We start from the raw sequence: 22,045 nt of genomic DNA, 5'->3' as shown, positions 1-22,045 counted from the left end.
GTTGTTTTTTGTGGATATAGTTAACCAAAAAACGAGACGAAGTTGGATATTAGGGACTTTTTTCTATCTTCGACTGATTTTCTTCATTTTTTTTAATAAGTTTTAAATTTCTACTTCAAAATAAGTACATATACCGATTTTTAAAACCATCTATTGCATGGAATGTAGCCATAAGCATTTTTTCCATATTGCTTCATTATTGAATAGGTTCAGCATTCAAAGAAGCAGTAATCTTCCAGTATCTGGACAAATGCTTCAAGTCAAAGCCGATGAATTTGCTAAACGATTTGGTGAGATTAATTTTATGTGCTCTAATGGCTAGTTAGACAGGCTTGAAAAGAGGAATTACATAAATTCAGGAAAAATTATCGGAGAGTGGGGAAATGTTTCCATATCTGATGTGAAGGATTGCTAATCAGGTAAAGATTAGCAATTTTTTTTTGTACGCACGACGAAGAGTCATAAAAAATATAAATTAAAACTTATTTTGTTTCTACGAATTATTTTTCAGTCATTTTTGTATTTCATTTTATGGATCTTTTATTTAAATAATGTGTAATAAAAAGGAGGAGTTTGGAGCCATTAGTTAAAATTGCTTGCGGAACGGATATAGTGAAGTCTCGTTTATAGTGAACCGAAAATTCGATACCTTGAAGGTTCGCTGTAACGGGGTTTGACTGTATTTTATTTTATAGCCGTCTTTGAACATAATAAATTTACCGTGGTTTATTTCTGCAATTTCCATTTTTCTTCTCATGTGCCAACTATGAGCTATTTCTGTTTTAAAACTTATCTTTAAATCATTTGTTCTACAATTTTATGACACATTTTTAATATATTTACCACAGAAACTTCAAATACCGATGAATCAGGAGTAGTATNATTTCTGATATTTCCATTTTTCTTTTCATGTGCCAACTATGAGCTATTTCTGTTTTAAAACTTATCTTTAAATCATTTGTTTTACAATTTTATGACAAATTTTGAATATATTTACCACAGAAACTTCAAATACCGATGAATCGGGAGTAGTATTAGATTTCTATGGAGACAGTTACTTGGAATTCCCAACCCTGAAGCGCTCAGCCCATACCTTGAGTGTCGAAATATGGTTCCTAACTAGAACAAATAATGGTCTGCTTCTTTACAATGGACAAAAGCCCAGAGGAATCGGAGATTTTGTGGCTTTGACAATAATAAATGGATTCTTGCATTTCACTTACAATCTTGGAAGCGGCAAAGCAGATATTTCGTAAGTGATACTTATTTTTAAGGATGTAATTATTTAAACGTACTATGTATTGATGTATTTATTATTTTAACACCCTCTGAATCTGGTTCTATTCGACGCGTTTTTAGTTGTGGATCTCGGCCCAATTTTGGATCTCGCACAAATTTTATTTTCAAACAATTGAATTTATTTTATTAATCATCGAAATATTTTTCAATAATTCTGCAGAAAATTATATTAGCGCTGATTTTATTAATTGGATCGCGGCCCAATATTGGGTCACGCTCAAATTCGACTTTCAAACAATTGAATCTATTTTATTAATCATCAAAATATTTTGTCCAATAATTCTACAGAAAATTATATTAGCGCTGATTGTATGAATAAATTGTATAAATTGGATCGCGTCCCAATGTTGGGTCTCGCACAAATTTGATTTTCAAGCAATTGAATTTATTTTATTTATCATCAAATATTTTGTTTATTAAATCTGCTGAAAATCGTATTAACGCTGATTGTATAAATAAATTGTATGAATTGGATCGCGGCCCAATATTGGGTCTCGCGTAAATTCGATTTTCAAACAGTTAAATTTATTTCATTAATCATCAAAATATTTTGTTTAAAAATTCTGCAGAAAATTATATTAGCTTTAATTGTGTGAATTAAAACAACACGTGTTTTTAAGCATGGGAATATTACAGGACTATTTTTAGTACATTAAAATACTAGTTTTTATTCTATTCTTAATGAATCTATGAAATTGATGTAATTTTTCATTGGTTTTGTTTATTAATATTTGACGAAATCATTCCTTGATTTTAAAAGATTAGCCATCAGATCAATATTTCTTAACATCTAATGAAAATTACGTTAATATTTTCTCACCATTTTTTTGTTTGAAAATCAATTTCATGTTATAAATTATGCATATTTACTTAGTTTACATCATTATTTTTTTTTAACAAAGAACAGATACAAGTAAAGGTTTTTTGAGATATTTATTACCAAGATACTTTTTAATTATCAATTTATACTTTTCTCTGTACTTTATAAAATTTATCCTACAATAGCTTTTATTGGCTTCTAAAATAAAATGCCCATTTAAAAATCTTAATTATTAATAAATTTAGAAAATAAGTATTCTAAAGCTTTATAACTTTGGAAGAGAAAAATTTTATGATTATAGTAGAGCACGACTTGACAAAAATGGCATAAGAGCGCTGCTGTTTTTAATTTTCGAATTCGCATTTTTAGCTAAAACGCTTCCTTTTAAAGCTAGTTGATTATTCTACTAAAGTTTGGGATGTATAGTAGATTACTTTACTGTAGATTAAAATGTCTTGAGTTTCGTTGGTTTGTGGATAAATTCAACGCGTGAAAGTAGACTTATTTAATAGACTAATTTAGAACTTGGGTTGTTAAAATAATGTAAAAAACCGACACTGAAGAAAACTGAAATAACTATTAAATTATAATTGTAATAAGTATAATCAACGACCTTGTCATTGAACTAAGCAAAAAGAATCAAGCTAACTCAAATCAAGAATATTATTTATTCATTTAAATTATTCAAGAAGTGCAAATGACTTTCCACGATACATGTTTCCTTTCCTCATTCAATCATTTAAATTGTTTTCAGAAAGTGCAAACGACTTTCTCTGTTATACTATTTTTTTTATCGTATATTTATTTAAATCGTTTTAAAAAAGGGTAAATGACTTTTTATACCTATTTTTTTAATCGTATATTTATTTAAATCGTTTTTAAAAAGTGCAAAAGATTTTCCACGAGCGATCGTTTTTTATTCCTTTTAATTAATTTTAATTACTTAAATTTAATCATTATTTATAAAATATTATGACTTCGATTCTTAATAGCTCAGAATTAGAATTTTAATATCAGAAATACTGAAAAAAACTGAGTAATTATAAGAATAAAACTAATTTGTATATTAAATTATTAAGGAAATGTCTAGTTTCTCTTTTATATGACATATTAATTATTAAAATTAAAATTATGCATAGTAACTGTTCAATAATTCAAATTCTTTAACTCTAATGCAGCCATTTAGAAGTTTTGAGGTAAGTGCTATATATTTGTTTTCCCAATTTTTATTATTTTTTAAAATCGTTTTGTATCGTAAAATCGTATTGTTTTCTAAAATGGTTTTTTATTTCCTTTTTATTCCATTAAATATTTTATTGTAGATCTCTTGAACCAGTTAGTTTGGGTGTGTGGCACTCTGTACGAATATCAAGATTAAGAGAAAAAGGAATGTTGCAAGTTGATCATGGCCCAGCGATTGAGGGGGAGTCAAAGGTAAAATAAAATATGTTTTGATAAATTTATTAAAAGTAATTGATTTTTGTTAAAGAAATGACGAGATTTAAATAAATTAATTAACTCAGTGAACTGTTATCAATTTATTATTTTTTCGTTTTATATTACGTTTTATATTATTTTTTCGTTTTATATTTCGTTTTATATCAATTTATTATTTCTTCGTTTTATATATTTTATATTACTTTATTTTATATTACTTTATTTTATATTACTTTATTTTATATTTTATAATATTTTTTTATTATTATTTTATTTCGTATTGTTTTAATTTATAATTTTTTTAGAATTATTTTTTCCATGCCATATTTAAGAAAAGTTTTTTTCCACGGGTCGATTAAAGATTATATAACAATTATATTTTACTTAATATGAATAATATTATTTTTTGTAAAAGATAGTTTACATCGTTGGCAGCATTGAATCAAAGTAAAGTCATCATGGAATAACATAATTTAAAGATGCGTACGAATCTATAGCATTTAGAAGAAGAAGCATTGCAATAATGAAGCAAACTCTTTTTCAACTTTTCCTTTGTGTTTATTCAGTATTTTTGCCTTCCTTGGTGTTGGAATGCTATATCGAATTATTTTAAAACTCCATAACCATTTATTCTAGGGTTCTGAAATTTGAAAATAAACAACAATTTGACCCTCGATCCTAAAAATCGCTTATGCGTTCATGAGAGATGATTGGAAAATTATTATAACATTTGCTTAAAAAAATTGTGATTTAATTGTTTTTAATTTAACGAACTGGATTTTTTAATAAATATCTTTAGTTTTTTTTTTTAAATAAAAAAATTAATTATGAAAATATAAACAAATTTCATTATAATTCTTAGGGAAAAAAGGGATAAATTGAAAAGAACTATTTATTTCGGAAAAAGAAGACTATGTCTTAAGAATACAAACTTTGTTGATAATACATAATTTTTTCATAAGAATTATAATTCAGTTTTAAAAGAAGTTGCACTCTTTGGAATAAGGAAAAAAAAAGTCTTGTTTTCATAAACTTCTCGTTCGATCCAGAAAAGGCTTAACCCTCCACTCAGAATAAGTTTTAACCCTTTGACGGTTATGAACGAGTTCGGCTCGCAATCGAATCGTGCTTCATAATGCGCTCAAACAAGTTCCGCTCGGGAGCAAGATTTCGACCGTAATGGTTAGTAACGAGCACTACTCGCGTAGTGAAATTTTTGCCCAGTGCGCGCTGACGAGCTGAGCTCGTTCGCCATTATTATTCTGCATTTATTATGTTAAAAACGAATCCTGCTCGCGAAACGTAGTTAGTTTTACTCCCTACAGATAGCAGTACGTGTTCCATGAATTTCTTTTCATAATGAAGGGGGAATTAATTTTCTTACGTTGTTCTTTTTATGAGTATTTTGGAGCGTTTTTTAGGATGTTTGTCAAGTAAAATGGCTGAAAAGCGAAAGTTAGATAATTATGATGATGATTATGATTGTGATACAGAAAGCTCATCAAGCTTTGAGTCTGATGAAGACTTTGTTCACAGTATTTAGATAATTACTGTATTTAAATGCTTCATAAAGTTTTATATTAGTTGTATTTATTTAGTCCTTTCAATTTAATATTTGTCTTACATTTATAATTAACTATTATTTGTGTAATTGATTATAATAATTTATAATTTACTATTAATAATTATCATTTATTAATTATTTTAAATTGCTTAAAAACTGTTATTTATGTACTACAAATACTTTAAGAAATTTTTAAAACGCGTGCGGCGAGCTATCTACGGCATCGCCAGAGAAGGGTGACATTTTCGGATGAACGGCGGGGAAAAACAGTTGGTGGCACTTTCCACTACTGTTTGCTCGTAATACTGCGCGAATTAATGAAACGAAAACTGCTCATTTTCCTAACCGTCAAAGGGTTAAAAGAAATTGCACGATTCGGAATAAGGAAACAAATCTTCTTGTTTTGATAAACGATTCTTGTTTGATCCGGAAAAGGCTAAACACTCCATTCATAATACGTTTTAAAAGAAATTGTATGCTTTGGAATAAGGAAAAAAAAATCTCGTTCTGATAAAACGCAATACCGAATTCGGTGAAAAGCCATAATTATAACTAAAATATAAGTTGACTATATGGATGATAAAGTTGTATCAGGTTAAGATTGCTAAAATTTTAATTAGTGTATCTAATTTCAGACCAGTTTCTAAGCAGATGCGTATGGGAATGGGAAAACAAGAATTTCAAAAATTGTGTTTTAAACATAGGAAACAATACTTTACTTGTCTAGATAAGAATATCCAACCCGTAAATAAGTATGAATAAGTAATTATATTTTTTGTGTAGTATATATACTAAAACCCTATAAATTTCGAAGATATAAATTCTGTGAAATTAGTTTTGGTTTCCTCCACATTCAGCATAAAAATGCATAGGAAACATTGCATTCCTTCAATAGTTAACTTTAATTTTGTTTGACCTTTCGAAAAAAATTCGATGGCTTCTAAAGCTGTCAGTTAAGTTAATCATTAAAATTATCTATTATGGCTGCTAATGACCATTAATTACCTATTATGGATGTTAATGTCCATTAGTGTCTATAATGGGCATTTACCGCAAGTTTTTCAAAAATTTCAAGCTTTCTAACTGCTTTCACATTGTGCTCTTTTTGCGATAAAAAAACATCCCTCAATTCATTTCTGAAAGCTCTTGTAATTTAAGTTTTTCCATAGAAATTGTTTTTCAAAGTTTTCTTATAAATAGTTCAAAAATACACAAAATACCGATTGTAAAAAAAGAATTATCTGAAGTTTTGAAAGTCTTATCGCATTGGTGCATGCTCTGCATGAACGAACATTCATTTGCAGGGAGCTTCGTACGAATTGAATCTTGGTCAACCATTCTACGTTGGTGGTGTTCCAGACTTCATTCCCCTGAAATACACATTGGTGGTGCAAGAAGGTCTCAATGGAGCGATTCAAAGAATAATCGTCAATGATGAGGTATGGGATGACGTACTTGGTTTGGCAACTGGTCAAAGAAACATCGAATTCTATTCAGGTCCGCCATGTCTTCCTAATCTTTGCCAAAATGGCGGCCATTGCATTCCTAATCTGAATGATTTTAGGTGCCAATGTTCAAAAGGATATGGAGGGAAAGTATGCAATGAAAGTAAGTGCAACTATTCATGTATAGACACGTTTCAAAGGTATATACTGTCCTTGGCCGAATCATTAGACGCACTATAAGATAAGATTCTATATAAAATCTGTATTATCAGGTGATACTATACAGCTTTAGTATTTTTAGGTGACTGAAACCGGTTTGCACTTGTTTACGCTAGTGCATGGGTTAAATTAGACGATATATAATATAAATTTGACGATAGGATAAATTAGACGATATATTATATGAATATGGAATATTTATTATATCAAGCATTATATTAGTATATTATAATAATTAGTTCAAATGATTAGATGGCACTGTAGTGTTTTAATAATGACATGATTTGCACGAGTTTATAAGCATTACTTTTATATTTATACATACATTCAATGGATTTTTATTCGGGAGATTTTTTATGTACTGATACACTTCCTATTTGTATTTATTTTTAACTTATTGCATTGCAATGTTAACCGATTGATACAGGAGCGTAAACAAATATAAACCGGTTGCATCAGAGTAAAGACAATAATGCTGTATAGAGTATCACCTGATAATTATAATTTTACATGGAATCTTATAGTGCGTCTAATAATGTGGCCAGGGACTGTATCTATTTTAACGAAGCTGACACCCATACCAAATAAATGTTAAATGAACTATAGTAAACAAAAATTACAAAATATATCTATATTTTATTCATTTATTAACGATCGTTAAATCGAGAAACATTTCATTGAAGATCTCAAAACCAACTTTCTAATATTTTGAAAGGGAATTTGAATATATCAGATTAATGGAATTAAACGGAAATGTTATGTAAATAGATTAGAAAAGGCTTAAGACTCCACTCAGAANATAAATTACTATATTTATTATAGTAAAATTACTACATAAATGTTTTATTATTTTATCATTTACCGTTAACTTATTAAATTCTATTCTATTTTAATCTCTCAATGTAGGTAACTTTGAATACGTGACATAAATGGATTTAAATGTATCTTTTGTATAAATTGATTCATAAGGGAACAATTTTTATAGTCATATAGTTTTTTTTAAAAAAAAATGAAAATTTGAGCTTTAAAGAGCATTATGGGTTTTTTAACAGCAAAGTTTACTAATGTTGAATTTTTATGCTCAATATCATAAAAACTACTGATTTTTGGAAATCTTTTTCATTGAGCTTGATGTCGGCGATGATGCAAAAAATTCATTCTTTTAATTGAAATAAAACGTTATCACGCAGAGAATCAATGTATTGTTAGCTTAAAACGTGATCCTGTAAGGAATTCATATATTGTTCATTTAAATAAAACATAATTTATTGTTAATTTATATTATATGTGATCATGCAAAGAATTCATACATTGCTAATTTAAATGAAACTTGATCATTCGAAGAACCAATACATTAGTAGTTTAAATAAAACATGAACGTGCAAAAATTCATGTATTGTCAATTTAAATGAATCGAGATTATACAAATAATTCCTATATTTTTTAATTTTAATGGAACGTGATGTTGCAAAGAATTCATACATTGTTAATTTCTAATCTCTGTTGAATATCGTGTTTTACAAATTTTATTGATAGTTGAGATACAAAATATTGTTTATTGCTGAAAAATCTACAGAAATAAGTGATATTTACTTAAACCTCACATATTGTTAGAATTCATATATTGTTAATTTAAATGAAACGTGATCATTCAAAGAATTAATACATTATTGTTGAGATGAAGTATTATCATGCAAAAAATTCATGCATTGTTAATTTACATGAATCGAGATTATACAAATAATTAATTTATTTTTAATTTCAATGAAACGTGATCTTGCGAAGAATTCATACATTATTAATTTCTGTTGAATATCGTGTTTTATAGATTTTATTAATAGTTGAGATACAAAATATTGTTTATAGCTGAAGAATCTACAGAAATGAGTGATGTTTACCTAAATCCCCCAGTCAGATTTGAAGGATCCACTTTTATGCAATTTTCAGAGGGCATCAAAGGGATGAAGTAATTATACGTTCTATTTTTATACTTCGAGTTCCAATTCATTTTGTTCAATCTATGTTTATTTTTTTATTAGTGATTGCATTATACAAAATATTTTAGGATGAAGTTTAAAATAATTATATTTACATATTAAATTAATTTATCCATTAAAAAAATTTAGCAATTAAAAAAATGAAAACAAAAATATCTTGTTATTTTTTATGTCAAAATATTCATTAATAATTTTTTTACTTGTTTTTATGCATTTCAGATTATATTTTTATGGCACATTAACTCTTGACTAATGAAATAAAACTAATGTTGACACATTAACTCTTGACTGGATCAACTAATGAAAATAAAATGAACTATTGAATAATTTTAAAAAATAATTCAAGTGTAATAAATATTGAATTACAGTAATATTTTATTTCCTAAAATGTGAAATTTCTGTGATAAATACAATAATTTGAGTTACTGAAATTCGCAAAAAAATCTCGAAATTCACAACTTAAATCGCAGTTGTTTGGAGGTAATAAAATTATAATATTATAAAATATTATATAAAAATGGGGGCATACATTTCTATATTTGATTAATTTTTTATAAGATTATACGAGGGTTGCTATTTATATTTCTGGCCTTGGCAACAGTAAGTGTTGCTAGGCGACCGCAGTCGATTTTAATCGAAAGTTTGATATTTTTAAACATAAATTCAGCAGACGATTTACCATTATAGCTTCATTTGTGTTGTTGACAGTAAATTGANTGAATGGAAATAATTAATTTAAAAAATAAGTATTTTTAAATAATACATCTAAGGTTTATGTGCAGGAAAAATCTTTTAGAATTTGAATTATATACTTTTTTTCCACTGCCACCCACAGCGTTCAGAAAATTTCGAATTCATAGTTCCCGAAGTACCAACCCCATAACTGAACATTTTTTGTTAGTGAAATATTTATAACTTTGGTTGTTCAGAGTATTATACTATTTTCCTAAAATATTTTCTATTTTAAAATATTAATTATAGTTATTTTATAGATGTTAAAACATAATAAGTGATGAATGCCTTCTCCATATTGTAAATAAAAATAATTGATAAATATTATAATAATTTTTTTAAATATTTTCTATTTAAAAAATATTAATTGTCGTTATTTTATAGATGCTAAAAGATAAAAAGTGATAAAGAACTTCTCCATATTGTAAATAAAAGCAATTACTAAATACTACAATATTTCTTTTAAATATTTTCTATTTAAAAAATATTCGTTATTGTTATTTTATAGATGTTAAAACATGATAAGTGATAAATACCTTCTCCATATTGTAAATAAAGAAAATAAATGTCTTAAAGTTAAAAATGTTTCAGTTTTGTTTTCTAAGTATAGTTACATTTATTTTTCTGTTTTTATATTCTATCTGGTATCTATATATCTATCTATATATTTTTTTTCCTCCAATAGATTCTCTAAAACAAAAGAAAACATAATAGAAATAGTTTTTCGTACCTCACACAAGAGCGGACTAATTCTTTGGATGAATAAAGGGACGAATGTGAGAGGAGATTATTTGGCCATTGCTTTAAATAACGGATACGTCCAACTTAGTTACAATTTAGGAAAAGAAATCAAGCCACTCATCTTGGAGAGTCCAGTCCTAATTGATGATAATTACTGGCATACAATAACAGTCAAAAGGTACAATATTTCACACAACTTTATCCTGCAACTTCTTGAATTGTCATTTAATTAGAATTAAGAAGGACTACCAATATTTAGAAAAATAAATCATGCAATTAATATAAACAGTTGACCATTTTATACAATATCAAATACTAATGATAATGGTACTTTTTATAGTACCGAAAGTAGTGGCTGTTTTTTTAATTTAACTATTGTTGATGGTATTTGGTTTAGTATCGAAATGGTTTTGTCTATAAAATATGATGGTTAACTGTTTACACTGTTAGACTATTTGTTACACGTGCTCTTCTTTTCGAGAAAATAGATCTTAAAAAACCTTTCTATCCCGATTAGCATTTTGTTGTTTTCGTTAGGTCTTCCCAATACGCCATAAAAATACTCGTATGACTCGTTTGAATTTATCCTTACTTTAGGCTCTTACTATTTTATCCTTACACTATACTCGTGTAAGTCTTACTATATTTTAAGAAAATTTTGCTGAGAAACTTTTTCTATTGCAAATCGCATTTTTTAAGTATTCTCAATTATATATTAAAATCCTGAACTTACAATCGATACATCTTGTTATACTCAGAAATGTATCAATAAGCTATTATTGATATATATTGATATCTGATATATTTGATATATTTTGATGTATTTGATATATTGATAATATATTGATTTTTTAAAAAATGATATTTTGATATATATTTGCTATAATGATATATAGCAATAAGCTATTTTTAATTTATTCCTTTTGCCTTTTTCATGCTTTAAATTTTAATTGACAGGAATAAAAGACTTGCTCATCTTATAGTTGACAATTTTCCAATTGTTTCGAAAACATCAGAACCAGGGGCAACAGAATTAAACACGGATGGAATTCTATGGATAGGTAAGTATATTTAATTTCACACCTGCGTTTGTTAACTAATGCTTTAATATCGCCTGATGACTAACCCTTGTTCTACATTTTCATGAAGCTTAATTCATTTATCTATCATGCATGCTAAATTTGGTTTTGTTTCAATTCATTGCGCTCTCTGATATCAAATTATAATTTTTTTCAAATCATTCTATCAAATTTGAACACAATGTGGGTAAGCAAGGTGCCAAATATTAAAATCAAGAGCTTATAATACCTCGTGTGATTATTAACTAGTTGATGTTAAAATGGAGATTATATAATAACCATTCTTATGTGCTTGTATTGAGAAGATAGAATGTTACAATACGACTAATATTTTGGTAACTATTAGTTTGCCTCTGCTTCGTTTGGTTTAAGTGAAAACTACGTCATTTAATTACGACAACAATAAATATTTTAAATGAATTTTTTGAATGAATTTTTAGCATAAGTGTTTTCAATTAGTTCAAGATACCCTCACCTTTTTTTCAGCCTTGCAATGTTACATTCATGAAGTCGAATATCCCACATTGATACAGTCGTTTGTCGTAAAAACACCTAAAAAAAGTAGAAAACACCTAAATTGCTTTATATTTTAAACATTTTTCAATGTTTAGATAGGACACCAAATAAGAAAAAAGTGTTTTACAATTATAAATATTTAATTACATTTATCACTCTATTATACACTTATAGATATTATATTTTTAACATATTACCGTGTTCATTATGATCCCAAATAAGACCTTTAAAGTGTTATACAATCATAAATATTTTATCACTTTATACACTTATACGTAGTATAATATTTTTAACACATTACCATATTCATTATGATACCAAATGAAAAAACCTTTAAAGTGTTTTACAAACATGAATATCTTATCACACTACCATAATTAATAGGTTAATAAGTAACGGGGCTCTTAAATTGTTTCAGGTGGTTCGTCAAATGTGCCTTCCGGTTTACCGGATGCATATTACCACGGTTTCCATGGGTGCATCTCTTCAGTTACAGTTGACAGTGAATCTCTGAACCTATCAGCAGGTTTTTTCAAATACTGCCACCCCTCTTGACAACCGGAAACGAAAGTATATCTACCTCCCAACACTTCCGAGTAATCTGCAGAGTCTGCAGTAACATAACAGAGCACAAGAAGTAAAAAAAAAAAAAAATTAAACTTCGAATGAAACGTGCCGCCCAGATATGCAAATTGTTCTGCTTCCAAAAACATTTCTGTATGTTTTATGTGTGTATGTGTCATTTTATGTGTGATATATAAGATTGTTGATATACAACGTTGATATTTAGCGTCTCACTCTATGTGGAAAGACCAGTGTGGATGTTATTTAGGTTACCAGCAGAAGATATTCAAAGTTTCAAAAAGGTGTTTAGGCTATATATCAGAGAAAGAGGATGTATAAAATTGTTTCCTATGAGCTAGTCAAGTTGAATGTAAAAAATAAATCCATACTGCTCTATTTTCAGAGCTCTCAAAACGGGACAGTATCATATCAATGAAACCATAAGAGCTATTATATGATGGTTGTTATCTTAAGCTATTTGCCAAAGCTAACATACATATCTATCAATCAATGAAAGATATTAATATATATTTTTACGTTATATCCGATTGTACAACTTAATATACATGTTACCGTGAATGACAGAAATCAAGAGAATGTCGACTTTCAATCAACAATCACATAGTCGCTTTGGTGAATGTCCGAAATATTTATTATATCCGATTTGATATTAATTTATTGGTTTATGTTATTGTATTTATTCGATATTTTAATATCGGCTGAGGATACATCAGGAGAAAACGGTTAACCGGAGGAGCACCGGTTAGATGCATACCGGGCAGCGGCACTGAACCTTGCAAAAAAACATTGATGTAAGGTATACTGACAAATATATGAACTTAACTAGACCGAACAGTGGCACTTAACTAGACCTAGTATATATTACCAAAGCGGACTATGTGATTGTCAACATTCACCGGTGGAAGTCAACAACCACCCATTTCTGTCATTCACAGTAACATAACCATATTAAAATTAACGTCAATGTTTCGTTTATTACACTGAAGTGAACATATCATTTATGACAAAAAGATATCTATAAGCAATAAGAAAATTGAAATTTAATACACATGAATTTACATAAATTTAATACTTAACATGATTGATTTATTAATTAAATTGAAGATGATATATTATTTATGGCAAAAATTTATTATCCACATGCAATAAAAGACAAAAATATAACTTTTTCCAATCAAAAGTCTTCCTGTTTTGTCCTTATGAAAAGTAAAATAGGGTGATTTTGTACGTAAGCAATTAAAAAAAGTAACCTTCTAAAACATGGTATGGTATTCCTATGTAAAATGTATCTATTTATTGGTAAACAAATAATAAAACAAATTGTTAAAATTTCCAAAATTTATTATAAATAATTCAATCGTTTGTTTGCAGGAAAAGTAGTCCTTATAATAATAGAATTTTGTTGTTAATGGAAAATAATTTCCATGTAAAATATTGCAGAATAATCATTACAATAATAACGTTAGAATATGCAAATTTTAAAAGAAATAAGCCAATGTTTAATTGACTAAAAAGGTATTTTTTCATCACATCTATCTTTGTAGGTTGTTTTGTTATTTAAATACACAGCATAAAATTATTTAAACAAGCGGATTATTTAAACGTTGACTTTTATAAAAACTTAGGTTTTTTGCGATTTTGTTTGCAACTTAATTCCGAGAACTTCGAAAGAAATGAATACTATCCAGCTTGTTTTTTTCCTTTTCCATATTAATATTCTCAGACGCATGCGTGACTTATCAAACAATACATTTTAAAATTAAAACTTTTTGAGAAGTTTGTTTTAGGCATTATTACTTACTATCCAAAAAAAGACATTTTATGGGTTATTTCGACTTCAATACTTGATTACGATGGGAATTTAGCTCAGGCATTTGATAAAATTGGTTATATCCGTCAGAATATTGAGTGCAATTTGTTGTTATGATTGACTAGTATAAGTTGAAAAAAGAAAATTTCGTCATATATTTTTATGTATTTTTCACTAAAAATGTTTTTAAATTAAAAACTACATTTATCGTTCAACAATATTGGGTACCTGCGTTTGCATTTTTATGTATATACTTCGTACTTTTAATTAGAAATTGAACTTTTAAAAATAAACTGTACTCTAAAAAGAATAAATTGCTATTAATGTTAATTATAAAACAGCCACACGTTTTATATTTTTTATTAGGACAGAACGATTTTAAGGAAGGACTTGAAGTCTAATTAAAGCAAAAATTAAGCATAATCATTTTTTAGAAAAATATTTTGTCATTTAAATATATAAGTAACATAAACATATCACATAAGGTTAAGAGTTAAAAATCTAAGATTATGTATTTAGTTTCTATTAACAGTTTAAGTTAATTGTTGTTTAATTTTTTATTATAAACGATCACCTACTGCATTTATATCAGCTTAAAAAAGTAAGTTACAGAACAGCAATAAATATATTTATGTTTTTTCATTGATTCCATGAAACATCCAACAAGTTATTCTCTGAAATAGCATTATCTATCTTTACTGTTTCCATGGCAAAATCTTAATTGTTTACGTTTAAATTGTTTACGTTGTTAATATCTATCAATATCAATATATAAAAGGTGTTTCATTAATAGAGGTACCGTTAGCCGCGCTTTGTAACCGTTTCATATAATTTACTTTTGATGATTTTAAAGAACAATAAATTTGATGAGGTTAAGTAAAAAAAAGAAAAGCGTAATCGCAGTTGTAAAATGAAATTAATTCGACTTTTGACATGTTTAAAGCATATCTAATAAAATACAAAACATTAAAATAATGAGAAAATTATTTTTTTGATTCTCTTTTATTTAAAAATATTAATTAAAAATGAAGATAAATAAACATCTCTAAGTTTTGTCAGAACTCTTTCAGAACTTTTTCACAATTTTTAGTGTTTGTTTTGAGATTTGTCATTAAAATCTAACTTATCTTATTTGGTTAATACAGTTCCCGAAATTTGTATCTACTTATTTTATTTTAAATTTAATATTACGCATGACAATAAAGATTTTTGGCTTAATATATTAGATTATTCAAAAAATGATGTTATGTTCTACTTTTTTTATGTTTTATTACCGTCGTTGAACAGCCGACTCAACTTTTGGGTTTACGATTACTAACTCCTTAACCTTGAAATTTTGAACCCAATTCAGAAAACAAGGAAACTCCTGGATCACGTATTGGGAGAATTTTGCCTTAGTGGAGAACTTTTTGATGGAGCTAACCTACATTTGCGTTACATGAACGGGAAGACCACGAGAACCTCCCACGGTTAGCCTGACGACAAGGGGACTCTAACCCATGATCCGTCTACCACTGAGGATATTTCACGTCAGCACTGTGGTCGGTACAAACTGGATGCAGAATTCGTATCGAACAGTCATTGCTGGGATCGAACCCCGGTTCACCTCATGGGAAGGCGTTATGTTGTAAATTTTTTTTTCGAGTTAATTTACGTTGATTTTCAAATCATTAAGATGGAGGATAAAGTTGAGAAAAAATAACATTTTCAACACCGCCTTTTTGCTTTTAAAAAAGATTTTAAGGTTACAAAACGTTCTTGTGACATTTGCGTTGTGTATGTAGATAATGTCATAGCTGAAGGAAATACTCTTGATCGGTCTGCCAACTTAAAATTGGAAGTTTCGATTTAATAGATGCACCTCGCTTTGGCCGTCCAGTTGAATTTCATAAAAAACAATGAAACCAACTTTTGCACGAAACTTCATGCCAAACTACAAGAGCAGATAAAATGCAATGTCCTAACGTTTTGAGCTTGGAAAAATTTTTAAAAAAATGACGTTACTGAGTTGGAAGCCCTATATTTTTCACAGAACGTTCGCCTTCCATTGAGGCGAACCGGGTTTGAATCCCAGGCGATATGAATTCCGCATCCGGCTTACACCGACCACAGTGCTGACGTGAAATATAAACGGCGGTAGACGGATCATGGGTTAGAGTCCCCCTTATCGTCAGGCAAAGCGTCAGAAGTTCTCGTGATCTGCCTCTCCATGTAACGCAAATGCGGGTTAGCTCCATCAAAAAGTTCTCCACGAAGGCAAATTTCTCCCAATACTCGATCCATCAGTTCCCTTGTCTTCTGAATGGGGTTCAAAGTGACAAAGCTACGAAGTTGAACATTAGTAATCGTCAACCCATAAAATTGTGTCGTCTTTTCAACGACGGTTATAAAATTAAAAAAATAAAACTCGGTGAATTAAACAAATCCACAAAATACCAGGTAGCATATACAAATTTGGATTTGAAGAAATATTAACAATAAATTAAAAATTTATGAAATTTTGATGCCCATCACCCTTTAACATTGGTAACTCTATTAATGTTTATCTTTGTACATCATCTTTGTTGCAAAAGTACGTTTAAAAAAGGATGTTTGATATTTTGATAACAATTATTTTTCGATGAAACCTAAGATGATTGAAGCAGTAACCCAGATTTCGTTTGAAACACATGAAAACGATTTCTATATACTTTGAACCATGTCTTCCATATTTGTTAATTGTATAGGTATTGTACTGTTACCACCTGTAATCACCTGTTACTAGACACGTCTTAATTAGCACTTTTTGAAGTGACGTATTAAACACTCAACAAATTAATAATATTTTTTTTTATCTGTGAGTTTTACTATTCTAACTTTCTCATGGTTGAATAATTACGAACATAGTTATGAAAATATTAAAATTTTTATTTCAACTGTATTTTAAGACACTATTGTGTTTTACATATCAAATTACTTCCCTATTAATTAGCAATTTTTGAAGTCAGACGCATGTTTCTTTGAACTCTACAAGTTTATTTAAACTTTTTATCAATATTTTATAATTCTTTCTTCAGGAATTCTAATTGTTGAATAGTTATGAACATATTTAATTAAAAATTGCTAACTTTACGTAAATAGTGTTTTAAGACGCATTTTTTTTACTTCTTTATTTATTAGCACTTTTTTAAAAGAGAAATTATGTGCTCCAACAAAATAATTATAACACATAATTATAATGTTATATCAACGATATTTTAATAACTTTAAATTAATTTTGATATTTGAATATTTATGAATCTAATTATAAATAAATTATAATAAATTAATCTAATAATAAATTAAGGAAATTGTGTTTCAAGGCGCTATTGCGATTTTTTACTAAACTTTATTTTGATTTTAATTAACTTTTTTAAAATGACAGTCTCAATTACAACTTATTAATTTTAACAAATCAACAATGATTTTTATCTATTGAAATTTATAAATTCCGATTATTGAATAATTGTAAATATAAGTACGAAATCGTTACAAATTTACGAAAATTATGTTTTTAGATAGACTTTCATCAAACTACTTGGTTATTAACTATATTTTGGTTATTTATAAAAAAAATAATTTATAAAAACATGTTATTCTAAAAATTGCATTTATATTTAGTTACTTAATGTATGATAACTTAACAAAGTTTAAAATTAATTTAAGGCTCTCAATCTATTTCGTAAGTTAGATTTCATTAAAATCTTAAATAAATCATTTTATTCTAAGTTACGAATGTAACACAGAAGATTAATGTAACTAAAATTTAATAAGTAATTTCATACCTAATAAAAGACAACCCATGGAATGAAATTAATTTATATTGATTTAATTCCTAAACTAAGAGGGAATGCATTTGAAGTTTCTGTAATTAAAAGGATTATTATGAAACAATGACAAGTAGTTAGAAACTCTATTTTAACAGAATTAATGTAAGAAATCATTTTCTTAAGTGAAGTTAAACTTTGTTTTTTGAAAAAAAGCTTTTTATCTTTTTGTTTTGTCTTTTATACCAGATCCTTTTACAAAAAAATTAGAAAAAGTAAAAAATAAAAAAATTATTGTTAAAAAAAAATAAAAATAAGTCATATTTGAGACGGGATTATTTTATTTAGTCTTATTATTTATTTTTTTTATTGGAGGATTTATTTTGAAAAAGTCTAATAGTGGCCTAATTTGGTTTAAGCTCAGATAAGACATTTTTTTTCTAGTTTAAACTGAAAAGTGAAAGTAGAGTATGGATTAAAATTTTTTTTTATTCAGAATTACATGTAATTGTTAAAAAATATGAAAGGGTTCTTTATCTTATTAAAAATAAATAAATAATATTATTTTAATATGAACTCCAATTAATTATAGAATTCTGTTCAGTATATCTTTATGAGTATCAACTTAGCTAATGCAAAGTAAAAGGTATTTACTTTATTTATTTATTTTTTACTTTTCTTATCAAGTTCTTTAAAACAAATTTTTTCTTATTTCTTAAGACCTGACGTATTCCATTTATTTGATTTAATTGAAAAATAAACAATACATGATTTAAATTTTTTAAAAATTGAAAAATCAAAGTTCCCATAGCAGTTTTTATGTTTTTGGAAATTTTAAACAGAGAAAAAATTCTGCTAAAATTACCCTACTTGTATGGTAACGACATTTCTTGAAAAAGAAAAAAAAACACAATTATGGTAATGAAAACAAAAGATTTGGTATTTAAACCATTCACGCGGCAACGTCTTACCGGATATTCTAATTTTCAAAATAATGTTGTTTTTTTTACCACATTTAGTAACAATACAAATTTTTAAAGTAAATGTAACCAAATAAATGGTGTTTGTGTTTTGCTCTAAGGCAGGATTTCTTAAGCTTTTTGGTGTGGGGACCACATAATATTTACTGAAATTCTGTTGGACCCTATGAGCAGAGCGCAAATCCGACAAACGTGAAACTGATAGCATCACAAGCAAAACAAGTAATATGAATCTATTATGAAAAAATACGTCAAGAAGTTTCGGTTTTTCTTTGTCTCTATGGTTTTTTTTAAAATTATTTTCAGATACATTGTGTAAAAATACTTAGAAAATTGTAAAGTTACTATAATAAGTTAAAGAAATATCAAAATTACTAAAATTGTCAGTATTGGCATTGCCACTCACAATTTAAGAAACTCTGTTCTTGAAGTATTATGACACAATTACCAAATTTCATTACATTTACTAACAAACAGCATGGTAGTAAAACCATATATTATTGTTAGCTCTTTTTCCTCTAAAAATTATATTTTTTGGTGTTCCCATGCAACCAGAAACACGGTAAATTTCACCCTATTCTGGCAGTTTTTACCCTATTTTTTTCTCAGTTTATTATAAGTTTTACAAGAATTTTTCTCTTTCGTATAAATTGCTCTATATTAACAAGTAATCAAAAGTATTTTGCAACAATACTTTTCTCGTTGTATCATAAATGTGTTATTCAAATTGCAGTTATCTTTTGTAATCCTTTTTCGTGTTGTGTTATACTTTTAATCCAAAATTGATATTTAATATCTACAGCTTATATAGTAATGTGTTTTTATCTTTATTATACGTAAATGTATGAGAGAAACTTATAAAATTAATGTTCTTTATGATGAGTCTGATGTTTCTTATTAACATCGAAACTGGCTGTAAAAGTATTAATGAAGTAATTAAAATATATTGTATTTAAAATATATTGAAATAAAATTTTAGATTTTTTTGAATACTAATTTGATTACTGACTGCCTATTTTTCTTAACTACAAATTTTTAAACATAAAACTTTCAGAAATCCATAGTTTAACATAAATAATTTAACATAATGTGGAATTCTTATCTCAAGCAGATAAAATTTGTAACTTTAACAGTTTAAATTATTTAAAATTATTATCCATTGGCAAAATGGGTGTTGTTTTGGGCTTGATGGCTTGCTCACCTTATTTGGACGTCATCACACTTTTCGACTGTGTTAGTTTGGACGTCATCACACTTTTCAACTGTGTTAGTTTGGACGTCATCCCACTTTTCAACTGTGTTTTCAAGAGTAATATTAAGCAGTGCGCATGCGTCGTTATTGCATGCGTTGCTATGGCGACCGCTACTGTTTGATAATTTTTTTTAAAATTCCTTTTTTCGCTTTTAATTTTGTTATGCATTAAGCTGGTGAGTTCATTTTTGAGATATGGGACCAGAGAGATCGCAAAAATACTTCTTGAGTTGTGAATAAAAGTGAATTTTTATATTCTTTTTGTTATTAACTTATAATTACTGTCTCGACGATGATTTTTAATATAAATATGAATACTGACGAAGGAAGAGTGTTTTGTGACGTCTTGAAACACGTATATAGGCAGGATTTGAAAACCTATCCGATGACAAGAGAACAAACATCAATTGAAACAGTTTTTGCAACCCATGATTTGAAATGTTGTGGCGTTTTTCGCAGTCAATCCAGAAAAGGAAAAAAAAAGCACTGAAAAAGCATTAGCTGAAGTTTTCTTGTTACTTTCAATACGAAACAAAACAATGCGGAAAAAATAAAATTATTTATTCAAAAGACACATTTACACCTTGAATCAGTGATTTAAGAATGCAAATTTTTTTTATTGAAGCTACTTTTGAATGCTGTGCCCTGAACACAGATATTTACAATAGTTTATTGCAATTTTACTCACTTTATCAGCCTTGCTCCAAAACAGGCTTCTTGACGTACTCTAAAAAGCTTTCTACATAAGCTTTCAAACTGTTTAAGGAGGAACTTTTTCCAAAAACCTAATCCAACTTTGGTTCTACATGCTACTAAACAAGCACCCAATCACTATAGAATCACTGCAAATAAAACTCCCTTTGCAAAAGTTTCGAAATTAGTCATGTCAGTTATTTTGCGTTTATTATAGAAATATTAAAATGTCCTCCTACCGTTTTGTGCAAATAACTTATATTTATGTTCCTAATAAATTTCATGTAAGCATGTGCTTTGTCAATCTATGCAATTAAATTAATAAATGTAAATTAACTATTTAAAATTCCAAATCAATATTATGAATTGGGACTAAATAGTTTCTTTGGTTGCTACAGTAACCACAAAGCAAATTCTTACGCATATTGGTTTTATTTAAACTACTTTGTGTCACCGAAATCTGAAATTAAATCTAGGGAACCAAATCTTCGTTTAAAAAAAATAAGGATCATTTAATTTCGATGTAACTTTTTCTTTATCATCCAGAAACAAAAACTGTAGCATGGGGTTCGGCGAATAAAGTGAGCAGGGGACAGAATCCATGGTGATTTATTGATTCGTTTTGTTACAACTGAAATATTTGATCTCTAACTATATATCAGGTTGTCAAGTGTTTCACAAATTGTTCCCAAAAAAGAAAAAAATATCCTTAATTTAAATTTACTACTTCGAACTGTTCTAAAAGCATGAAATATCTTCTGCTCGGGACTGCTCCAAAATCAATAAATTTTGATTTTTTAACTTGCTTAAAAAGCAATAATTTTTTTTTTAAATTGCCCTAAAACCGAAAAAAGAAATGATATTTTTGAATTCTTTCAGAACCAAAATAAATTTGACTCTTTAAATTGCTTCAAAACCTATAAAATCTAACTTTTTTTGTAACTGTTCTAAAACCAATAAAAATTTGATTTTTGAAATTTTTTTAAAATAAATAAAAATTCGATCCTTTAAATTTCCCCTAAACCAATAAAAATATGCTTCTCTAAACTGCTCTGAAACTAAAAAGAAGAAGAAAAGAAGAAGGCTCAAAA

The 22,045-nt window shown here is 27.5% G+C and overlaps 1 protein-coding gene across 1 annotated transcript in view; it reads left to right on the top strand.

Moving 5' to 3' along the window:
- The window catches only part of LOC122271476 (agrin), a 373,447-nt gene extending 353,448 nt beyond the window's left edge, over positions 1 to 19,999 (top strand). Inside the window, exons 22-28 of the mRNA XM_043052884.2 lie at positions 1,003 to 1,252; positions 3,442 to 3,553; positions 6,425 to 6,728; positions 8,651 to 8,750; positions 10,199 to 10,432; positions 11,212 to 11,315; positions 12,268 to 19,999. Coding sequence (XP_042908818.2) covers positions 1,003 to 1,252; positions 3,442 to 3,553; positions 6,425 to 6,728; positions 8,651 to 8,750; positions 10,199 to 10,432; positions 11,212 to 11,315; positions 12,268 to 12,404 — 1,241 coding nt within the window. The 3' untranslated portion in view covers positions 12,405 to 19,999. The remainder of the gene's footprint in view (positions 1 to 1,002; positions 1,253 to 3,441; positions 3,554 to 6,424; positions 6,729 to 8,650; positions 8,751 to 10,198; positions 10,433 to 11,211; positions 11,316 to 12,267) is intronic.
- The last annotated feature ends 2,046 nt before the right edge of the window (positions 20,000 to 22,045 follow it).

This window comes from Parasteatoda tepidariorum, chromosome 7 (assembly GCF_043381705.1).
Source record: "Parasteatoda tepidariorum isolate YZ-2023 chromosome 7, CAS_Ptep_4.0, whole genome shotgun sequence".
Lineage (NCBI taxonomy): Eukaryota > Metazoa > Arthropoda > Arachnida > Araneae > Theridiidae > Parasteatoda > Parasteatoda tepidariorum.
This window is presented reverse-complemented; position numbering and strand designations above follow the sequence as displayed.